Source organism: Octopus bimaculoides, chromosome 4 (genome assembly GCF_001194135.2).
Source record: "Octopus bimaculoides isolate UCB-OBI-ISO-001 chromosome 4, ASM119413v2, whole genome shotgun sequence".
Taxonomy (NCBI): domain Eukaryota; kingdom Metazoa; phylum Mollusca; class Cephalopoda; order Octopoda; family Octopodidae; genus Octopus; species Octopus bimaculoides.
This window is the reverse complement of record NC_068984.1, coordinates 19,654,597-19,666,496: the sequence shown is the minus strand read 5'-3', so window position 1 is coordinate 19,666,496 and position 11,900 is coordinate 19,654,597. Positions and strand designations below refer to the sequence as shown.

The following is an 11,900-nucleotide window of genomic DNA, read 5'->3' as shown; positions in this document are numbered from 1 at the left end:
ATACATACTTACATACATACACACACACATACATACATACACACACATACATACATACGTATGTACGTACATACATACACACACACACACACACACACACACACATAGATACATACATACATACATACATACATACATACATACATACATTCTTCAAATATCCTTCTTTGCAACTGTTCTTTCTACTTGAAAATGTTTAAATATATGCAGAAAAGTTGTAAGAAATATCACAACTAATCAAATAATTTATTTTTTTGTTATCTTTCTATTTGACAGACTCTTGGAGAAGATGCTAACAAACGTGCTGCCGAATTTGAAGCATTAAAGGGGAAAGCTGAAGTAATCACAAAATCAATGAGCGATGCTCGTACTGCCTCTTCAGCTGGACAACTTCATACTCGTTATACAACATTCTGTAATGCACTAAAAGTTAGTGGACTGATTACATTTAATTCCCCCCCCCCCTTAGTATGTTCTTTTACCATTGCTGCAATTTCAAACATTTCATTTGTTGACCAGTATTTTGTAAGTAAAGAGGGAAACTATTTGGAATCCCACCATACATACATGTATGCATATATGTATGTATGTGTGTATGTATGTATATATATGCATGTATTCATGTATATATATATATGTATATATGCATGCATACATCTATGCATGTATGTATATGTGCGTGTATGAATCATCATCATCATCCATTTACTTTCTATGCTTGCATATGTTGGGCAAGTCATCATGGACCAAGCTTGTTCTTATTCAGATCTACTTTACCTCTACATGAGTTGGAAGACAAAATTCCACTTATTCAATTTATTTTACAGGGTTTCCATGGTTGGATACCTTTCCTAACACCGATGGCACCTGTGCCCAGCGTCGCCTTCCTGGCACGTGTAAAGACATTCGAGCGAGGTCGTTGCCAGTGCCACTGGACTGGCTCCTGTGCAGGTGGCACGTAAAATACACCATTTTGAGTGTGACCGTTGCCAGTACCGCCTGACTGGTCTTCTTGCCGGTGGCACTTAAAAGCACCCACTACACTCTCGGAGTGGTTAGTGTTAGGAAGGGCATCCAGCTGTAGAAACTCTGCCAAATCAGATTGGAGCCTGGTGCAGCCATCTGGTTCGCCGGTCCTCAGTCAAATCGTCCAACCCATGCTAGCATGGAAAGCGGACGTTAAACGATGATGATGATGATGATGATATATATATATATTGACAATATTAAAAATAAGGGTTACTCCAAAGTAGCAATAGCATTTCCTTTAATTCTATAATTATTTACTGCTGTTTAAGACCAACACATGTTTCAGCTTCACCAATTAGTAATTTTTGAAATTGCAACCCTACTATAAAATGATGCAGTCTCTTCAGGGTTTTAACTAGATATCATTCAATATGGCTGTTTAATGATTTTCTTTTATAAACTCTGCATTGCATAATGTAAAGCTGTCTGTTATGTCAGACGCGAACAATTTCTATTTCAAGTTCTTATTGGATAATCATTTTCAGTACATCATTTCAAAATCTTGTATAGTTTAAATGATAATTATTCATTTATACTTGACAAATGTGAATTTCCTCATGTGCAAGCATCTCAATGCTGGCTTCTGTCTAGAATTTATTACATTACTTTTGGATGTGAAAATTCTGTAAAATTCTTCTAAACATAGGTCACATCTATTGGTTCCAGGTTTGTATGGTTTTGCTGTACAAATTAATTCCCATTTAGTCATATAGTGCCAGGAATGCGACGCTGGGCACAGGTGCCATCACGATTTCGCTTGCCCATATATATGTATGTATGTATACAATTCAAATAAACATACAATAAAATTAACAGTAACAGACAAGAGGATGTGCATATACTATGTATTAGTTTGACACTCAGTGAAAGGAGAGATTATAGACATTTTAAACATTGCTCTTTGTCAGTAAGGAGAAAGGGCAAGAGTCCACAGAAGGGAAAGAAATTACCAACAGCAGGTGTGTACACATGTATATGTGCATATGTTTATGTATACTCTTGCCTAGACATAAATGGATTTTGTACATAATTATTGCATCACACAAATGAGGTTGCTCATTTCCATTCTTCCATGAGAAATATGTCTGAGCCATGGGAAAGATATTGCCTTACTTGGAAATGGGAGAATGTTGATGATAGGAAGGGCATCCAGCTGCAGAAAACAATCTGCCTTATCAAATTCCATCTGACTCATGCAAGCATGGAAAAGTAGACATAAATGATGATGTTGATGATGGAAACTCATTATGGAAACTAGTAGAGATCCATTCTTCATTTGCGAATGTACTTAGATAAGTCAATCAGTCTATTTTACTTACACTTCAAAGCTTCTCTCCCTTTACACCATGTAAAGTACCTCCTCCTCCTTCTTCCAATCAACCTTAATTCAAAGGTGTCTTTTGTTGTTTTTATTTTTGTTCCAGAATCAAATGATAAAAGCCGAGCAAAACATTGAAGAACACAAAATCTTTGACGAAAGATGTAAGCATTGTTCTGATTGGCTGACAGATATGGAACAGAAACTGGAACAATGTACTGACAAATCTAGTGATGAAAAACACATTCAAATCAAGATACAGAAGATCAATGTATGTACTTGGTACTTACTGTTGTTTATTTTAACTAAACCTTTCTCTCTATCTTCTGCCAAATACTTTTGGAGGATTTAATCACCTGATTTGTTTTTTATTATTTCATGCAATGTGATAAATAGAGTATATTCATTAACATGTTGTAATTAGAGACTGTAGTTATTGTGGATGTTTAACCATGGGTTAACTCCTGATTGAGAAGACCCTTAATCAAAGACATTCCATTTAATTGACTGTTTAGTTGAGAAGCACACTTTGCATAAACATTTGGTTTCAGATTCAGTCCTATTGCAGGACGCATTAGAAAAGTGTCTTCTATTGTAGCCCCCGGCCGACCAATGCCTTGTGAATGAATTTAGGTGATGGGAAGTGTATAGAAGTCCCTCTTTATATATAAATGTATATATAACAAAAGTAATAATTTAAATGAGGAAAGGAAAAGCCAAATTGACATTACTGTTGTTTCCATAAATGGACAATATTTTTATTCCATATCTCATTCAGTATTATGCAATTCATATAATGTTATCTAATATAAGACACAATATATGGAAATATGTAAGAATTCTATAGTCCATTTGCTGCCTCGGATGTCATGGTTTGAAGGCACAATCGACCAAATAAATTTCAGGATGAATTTATTTGGGAAATAAATGGGCTATACAATTACCACATATTTCTATATATTATGTCTTGAATTACATAACATTGTATGAATTGCTTAACACAGTATGAGATGTGGAATAAAAATATTATCCATTTAGGGAAACAATTGTGATGTCAATCTGACTTCTCCTTTCCTTGTTTAAATTAATTTTATTATTCACTTATTCTAAGCCTACTGGATCTTACCTTTGAGTTGTGTACTGATCTCATTTATATCAATCAAAGTCTTGCAGATCTCCTTTTGATTTTGAAATACTTCACTACCCAGGATCTGGCATGATGTGCTGATGAGGCTTATAATTATCCCTCCCATCTGTCTGTCTGTCTGTCTGTATGCCTGCCTGCCTGTCTGTCTGTCTGTCTGTTTGTCTGTCTGTCTGTCTGTGTACCTGTATGTCTGTCTGTGTACCTGTCTGTCTGTCTGTTTGTCTATCTACACACACACACACACACACACACACACACACATCTGCGTGTGTCTTTGTGTGTGTCCCTCCCACTACCACTTGGCAACTGGCATTGGTTTGTTTATGTCTTTGTAATTTAGCAGTTCAGCAAAAGAGACTGATTAAGTGCCAGACTTAAATATAAATAAGTACTGGGGTCAATTTATTTAACTAAAACACTTCAAAGCAGTACCTCACTATGGCCACAGTCTAATGACTGGAACAAGTAAGCGACGGATCGTGTCATTTTGTATCTCTTATACTTCAGCCTACATGTTTCCTTATTTCCTATCAGTCTCATTCTGCAGCAATTCTTTATCTACCAACTTTTTCATCCATTTCTTTATGATATTGAAACCCTTATAAGCCTCTTTATCAATGTGTCCATTTCTTGCTAATCTTCCTAAATACTATTATTTCGTAGATACAATGATGTTAGAATTCCCAATTTGAGCATGTTCATTTTGATAGCTAATACAGAAATAGCGCTGTCATCGTTTTCCTTTTCTTATATATAAATCCAAACTCTTACCATTTATTTGATTAATCCAGCATTTCCCAGAGATAGCTGTGTGGCTATTGCATGCACGTTTGAACAAAAGGGGAATTTAACTACATTTGGATAAACATCTATTTTCTGTCAACAGGATCTCATGAACACAAAGGAAGAAGGTTTGCATTTGTTAAATCTGTGCATTGAATCAAGTGAAAAACTCTATCTGAACACTTCAAAGAAAGGCAGAGAGAAAATACGTCAAGATGTACAACGGCTGCAGAAAAGATGGGAATCCTTTTCTGATAGTCTTGCAGAAACCCAGCACCATTTAGAGACGAATCAGTTGCAGTGGTCTTCATTTGATGACAGTTATGAAAGTTTCGTGAAATGGTTTGCAGATATGGAAGCTAAATCCATCACTTACCAATCGATGAAGAATACTTTGCCAGAAAAGAAAGCAGCTGTACAGTCCATCAAGGTATTTTGAACCTATTGATATTCATGAGTAGGTACAAACAAAGCTGTGTTAGTTAAAATCTCTCTTTATGATAATATGTCAGCCAACCTGGTTCTAGATTTGATCCTAGTGTATGGCATCTTGAACACCTTTACATGAAAAGGTACCTCAGTCATTCTGTAATTAGAGAGCAATATTAGGTGTCAAGGGTGGTAAGCTGGCAGAATGATTAGCATGTCTGACAAAATGCTGAGTGGCATTTCTTCCAGCTCTTTATGTTCTGAGTTCTAATTCTTATTTCTTTACTGCCCACAAGGGGCTACACACAGAGGGGACAAACAAGGACAGACAATCGGATTAAGTCGGTTATATCTACTCCAGTGTGTAACTGGTACTTATTTAATCGACCCCGAAAGGATGAAAGGCAAAGTTGACCTCGGCGGAATTTGAACTCAGAACGTAGCGGCAGACGAAATACCGTTAAGCATTTCGCCCGGCGTGCTAACGTTTCTACCAGTTCTAATTCTGCCAAATCAACTTTGCCTTTTATTCCATTGAGGATGATAAAATAAAGTACCAGTCAAGTACTAAGGTCAATGTACTGACTTACCCCTTCCTCTGAAAAAACTCCTGGCCTTGAACCTTGCAATGAGCCTGCACCCCATTCAGAGGAATGTTGTGATATCAGTAACCAATATGACATGAAAACTGGGTAACTGGCCTAATGAGAAAATTATGTGCCAGGATGATTATAAGTACTACAGAGGCTAAGACTGACTTTACAAAATAAATCTTTTAAGCTTCTTCCCCAGGATAGCCATAGTTTAATGATTGAAACCAATGAAAGAGTAAAAGAATAAGGATTAGTAAATGTTCTTTATGATATTATTGAGTTGCTCTCTTTGTTATCAGTTGTTAGTGTTGTTTAGCACTAGAAGAACTTTGATCGAGGATACCTATGACCAAAGTCATTCCAGCCATGACAATTCCATCAGGTATCTTTTCTAGACATGGTATATCTAGATCAACATTATCCAATTTGGCTGTCATGTATTTTCTTTGTGTGCTATGACAAAAAGGCAATACAGCCTGTAAAGTGGTTGGTATTAGGAAGGGCATCCAGCCATAGAAACTGTGCCAAAGCAGACATTGAAACACAATACAGTTCTCCAACCTGTTGGATTCTGTCAAACTGTCCAACCCACCAATTGATGCCAGCATGGAAGGTAGATGTTAAAAGATGATGATTATAATGATGTGATTTGAGGAAGATTTTGCTACTATTTCTAGCAGGTCAAATGACTGGATGGAGGTTCTTTTGTTGACTCATGATAGATGAAATATGTTATTTTTCTTATTATGAGCAAATGCTTATGTCAGTAATATTGTTTATAGCTGATGTTGAAATCCATAATTGATTAGATCATTGAAACATTAACAAAGACTCTTTGTTTATACTGAATCCATCAATATGGTGGAAGTCATTCTTTTGCTCGCCATATTTTCAGAAAGAGCTGACCTTAGCACTGTCAGATAAACTAATGGAACACTTGTTAAAGATACAATGCTACCACTTCTTGCAATCATGAACTATAATACCAGTGGTACCTATTTATAACTGGCTGAATTAAAACCTAATTAAGAGCTAAATACTTCAGTCATAGGCACAAAACAGTGCTTATAACAGGAAAGAAATGGCTAATGTCTCATCTGGTAGCGTGGTCTTTGCTTAACTTGACTAACAGTGACTTTCATCCAACATTGAGTACTTAGAAACTGACGGCAAGAAGGGAGCTTTTATTCAGAATTCAAGTCTTGCTGTGATAGATCTTTCCTCTCATCTTTACTTCGTTAATAATGTATTACAATTGTTTATCGTTATTTTCCTTGTTTACAATCATGCATCCAAATTTTTCATGCAAGCATGATTTTTGGTTTTTATAAATATCAACATTTGCATAAAGTTAAGAGTAAATCATTTCATAGCTGAATGCCTTTCTTGCTACTAAGCATTCAACTGTAAAGTTGGAACTGACATAAGTCAAGCAAACTGATATAAAGAGAGTAGAATGTCTTACCAAGGGACACAATATATATCATATTACATTGCTTGTCACAGAGCATTCGACTGTAAAATGAAATTTCTCTTAAAACGTAAAAAAGTCAAATTTTCAAAAATTCATCTCACCCATACTAATATTGACAGATTGATATCAAATAAAGATAAATAAAAAAGTTATACTATCACCAATTCTTCATTTCTTTTTCCTATATTGTCTTTAATTTCTTTTTTCGATTTCTTTTTTCCCCTCTCTTTCTTTCTCTTTGCTTTTCTTTTGTTCATTCTCTACCATCTTTAACTCTCTCACTTTTTTCTTTTACTTTCTTGTACTCTCTCTACCTGTTTCTCTTTAAGACACTCAAACACTCACAGAGGCATAGCAGTATGCTTAACTTCACTTCACAACTGCATGGTTTTAGGTCTTCTTCCATTGTATGGCATTTTGGGCAAGTGTCTTCTACTATATCTTCAGACCAACCAAAGCCCTGTGAGGGCATTTGGTTGACTGAAACCGAAACTGAAAGAAACCTGTATTATATGTATATGCTTCAGTGTGTGTACCTCCTATGTCCTAGTCTTGCATCACATTCTCATTTTAAACCAACTTCACTACACCATCACACAAGTGTGTTGTTTGTTTGCAATCTTCCTATGAAAACTATATCCCTTCATTATGTTGCTTCATATCCAGAGGACTTGGAATAATACTATATTACTTGGAAAGAGGTGAGAGTTGCAACCAGAAGAGCATCTGGTTGAAGAAAACCTGCCTTGACAACATTCATGTGACTCAGGCAACCATGGAAAATTAGACTTTAAAATGAAACAAACTAAATGGCCTATACAAAATATATACACATAACATTTTCATCATCATCATCATCATCATCATCATCATCATTGTCATTATCATATTAATGTCTACTCTTCTATGCTTGCATGAATTAGATGAGAGTACATTACGACAGAAATTTTTTTTTAGCACTGGATGCCCTTCCCCAATTGTTTCTAAGGGAGGTAATAATCTCCTAGTCTGTTCAAAGTACAAACAGCCTGGATGTGTTTGGTACTGCGAACTGGAAACAAATAGCACCAGTTGATTGAACTTTTCATTTCTAAAAATAGCTTGTCAAGACATGTTAAGGCACCTAGACATGCTTTCATAGTGGATTGCAAGCAAATAAACAAACAAAAAAAATACAGCACTCCCTCCATCAGTTATGACAATAACGGTTCCAGGTAATCTGATGAACAGAACAGTCCACTCATGAAATGAACATGCAAGTAGTTGACTCCACAGACATGTGTACCCTTAACGTAGTTCTTAGGGAGATTCAGTGTGACACAGAATGTGACAAAGCTGCCCCCCTTGAAATACAGGTGCTACTCATTTTTGCTGGCTGAGTAGGTTGGAGCAATGTGAAATTAAGTGTCTTGCTCAAGGACACAATGTGCTGTTGGGTATCAAACTCACAACCTTACGATCATGAGTCAAATGCCCTAACCATTAAGCCAAGTGCCTTCTTTGAAAGCAAATGATACTGTTAAGAAGTGATTGTTTGCAAACCATTGAATATAAAGAAAACACAAACACACACACACATGCATTCATACATGTGTGCACAAGTACACACACACACACATGCATACATACATGTGTGTACACATGCACACACACACACACACACACATGATAGGCTTCTTTCAGTTTCAGTGTACCATGTCCACTCATATAATAATCTTTTCTACTCTAGGCTCAAGGCCTGAAATTTTTTGGGGAGGGGGGGGGCGAGTCAATTAGATCGACCCCAGTATGCAACTGGTACTTAATTTATTGACTCTGAAAGGATGAAAAGCAAAATCGACCTCAGCGAAATTTGAACTCAGAACGTAAAGACAGACGAATTACCGCTAAGCATTTCATCCGGCATGCTAACATTTCTGCCAGCTCACCACCTTAGCGTAGGGTAATAATAGAAGACACTTGCTCAAGGTGCCTAACTGAACCAAAAAAACCATGTGATTGAGAAGAAAACTTTTCAATCACACAGCCATACTTGCACCCGTGTGTGTGTGTGTGTGTGTGTGTGTGTGTATTCTCTTTGCCTTGCTCATTCCTCCTGCTTTCTTCTGTCTTAAATCTCATTCTTTTATTTTCTTTCTTTCTTTCTTCCTTATTCTTTTTCTCTATTTTCTTCCTCCCTTGTTCTACTCTGCCTACCCCTCCCCTCATTTAGCATGTTGCCTGTATTTGTCACATTTTTTATATTCTTCCTTTACATTCACTTTCTCACCCTTATCTTTCCTCTCCCCCCTCCTGTCTCCTTTCTTTCTACCTCTTCTCTTTCATACTCCCTTTGTCTGATTTGTCTATTCTGTCTCTATCTTTCACTCTCTCATCCCTGCCCTGCCACTTTCCCTCTTTTCACTATCTCTTACTTGTTCCTCCTACTCTCATTCAACTTATGTTCATTTCCAGATTTACTACCAGGACTTACTCTCTCACAAAACCATGCTAGAAGACTTAACCAAGAAAGGAAAACAACTTGATTCTCCAGATATTGATGACGAGTTGCAGCAGATCAGTTCTAAATATTCAATACTTATGTCTGAGACAGATGTAAATATGCACAAATATTTTTATATTTATTCACTTATTATTGATGTTGTTTTAAAAACTTTTTCTTTTCTCAGAATATTCCTTATAGCAATCAATCAGCCAATAAATCAATACTTATTCTTCACCATTAACAAAGAAGAAAGACAGACATCACTGTAGGCAGTTCCAAATTGACTGCCATTTCTAGTATATTCCTGTTATCTATCAGATGTCTGGTTCTCTTTGTGGTAAGATGATGAAGAATATATCTTGCATGCATTGATTTTTGTTTCTACCACTTATGTTTTCCATTTTTTAGGTGTTGGAACAAAAACTATTCCATGTATGAGTCATTGAAGGTGTGACAGATTTTATCTCCCAAGCAACACATTTGATGATAATAAATAGAGCTGCATGTGTATGCTTGGTCTGACAACCAAAAGCTTCTTTATTCTCACCCTTTTGTCTTAAGTGGATAAATATGTTGGATAAAACAATCCAGAATAAAATAAGCCAGAGAAGAAATCAAGATGAGTGAAGCAACTCTATTTACCACCTCCCCAAAACTTTCAGGCCTTGTGCCTATAGTAGAAAGAATTAACATTATTGTTGTCATTGTTATTGTTGTTGTCAAGTAGAGTTGCTTCACTCATTTTGATTTCTTCTCTGACGTATTTTATTCTTTTGGTTGTCAGACCAAGCATATACAAGATGTAGCCAGGATTCAGATCATTCAGAATCATAAGCATTTCTGGTGTTCTCACCAAAATTAACAGCCCTGATAAAACAGGAAGTTTTTTTGCCTCATCACACATGTAACCAGAGGCGACTGCTTCTTCGTCTCTCCTCTTTGACCCAGTCTTGCATTAAAACATGGCCAAATGCTTCCAGAGCTCTTGGAGTACATTTGGCTCTGATGAGTGCCAAGATTGGTTTTCACAAATTCTCATGTACAAAACTGATTGCTAGAATTGGCTGAAATGGAACTATGATGTAGTACCACCTTGTATCTTTTACTTGTTTACTTGTGGTTATACTGTACACTGCCTTGTAGAACTTTTGGTTGAATGTATCAGCCCCAATACATTTTATTTTTAAGCCTGATACTTATTCTATCAGTTTCTTTTGCCAAACCACTAAGTTACAGGGTCATAAACACACCACTAGCAGTTGTCAAGCACTGGGCGGGGGACAAACACAAGGAACCATGTTGTTGAAAATCAAACTTCTTGCCACACAGCCAATCCTGTATAAGTAGTTAATATACCTGCTTTATTGACAAATATACAAGAACCTGTTTTTTTCCTGACTTATGAATTCTTAGACAACTATGTAATGAATGACATTGATATTCTTAACAAGGAATTAGTTAAATAATAAAGGAGAGAATGATAATAACAGTCAGTGCGTGCATTTATTTGTTGAAGAAGATGTTGCTTTTAAAAATGCAACAATATCTTTTATGGTAAATATCTGTAGCTCAAAATACTTTACCAAACATATAGAAAATATTTATATACATATGTGCTTCAGGAGCTATAGATAAGAATTGCCTCCGGTAGACTATATTCTCAATCAAAGGAGAAAGTGGCAAGAGCAAAAGAATAGTATTAAATAAAGAATTGTTGTAAAAATGAAGTTGAAAAAATAAAATAATAGAACAGAAGAGGGAAAATAATTGATAAGATCTAGTATAAAATGCATACGATTTCATTAAATATTGTATATATATGCTTATTTTATTTGTGGATTAACAATACTACCAATGGTTCCATGTGGAAAATCCCACAATTTTCAAGCATTCCACTTAAGAATATTGATAATCTGTTTCCAAGTTGAATGAGACAATGTGAGATTACACAAGATTTACAGGACTTCAGATGTTGTGTAGTAGCATGGGTATTAAACAATAAACAGATAAGGACAGACTCATGTCTGTCATGTTCTTTGTATGTATATGTATACATACATACATATACATGTGTGTGTGTGTGTGTGTGTATTTGCAAGTGTGTGAGAGATATTGATACCTTTGTCAGTGGAATCATCCACATAACAATATATACTTTGAGACTTCAAAATGTGATCAAATTTTTGTATTAATGCTTCAAAATAAAATTCTATTCAATTTTATTTTAAAATGTATGTTTTAAATATATATTAAATGTTCAATGTATTTTGTATTCAATGTATTTTGTTATGCCATACTTGCACCATCAGCTTTTCCTTGTCGAGCACCTTAACCTGGCACATCCCTTCTCAATAGTATTGCTACACATTTTCATGTACTGAAGAAGAGCTTATTTTGTCATAGGATTATAATTTCAAATTCAGGAGAAAATGCTGAGTTTGGATTAGGCTTCCAGTATCCAGCTTCCTGGAGCTTAACTCTTTCTCTACTGCACTTAGCATATTTGCAAATATTATACATACATACATACATACATACATACATACATACATACATACATACATACATGCATGCATGCATATATACCTATATACATACACACACACACACACACACACACACACACACACACACACATATAT

At 35.7% G+C, this 11,900-nt stretch overlaps 1 protein-coding gene across 10 annotated transcripts in view; it reads left to right on the top strand.

The window, feature by feature from the left end:
- Nucleotides 1-11,900, top strand: part of LOC106881484 (nesprin-1) — an 811,219-nt gene that overhangs the window by 311,556 nt on the left and 487,763 nt on the right. For all 10 annotated transcript variants that reach the window (XM_052966929.1, XM_014931893.2, XM_014931887.2 and 7 more), the window contains 4 exons: nucleotides 277-429; nucleotides 2,454-2,618; nucleotides 4,381-4,707; nucleotides 9,228-9,368. In XM_052966929.1, the coding sequence (XP_052822889.1) occupies nucleotides 277-429; nucleotides 2,454-2,618; nucleotides 4,381-4,707; nucleotides 9,228-9,368 (786 nt within the window). The remainder of the gene's footprint in view (nucleotides 1-276; nucleotides 430-2,453; nucleotides 2,619-4,380; nucleotides 4,708-9,227; nucleotides 9,369-11,900) is intronic.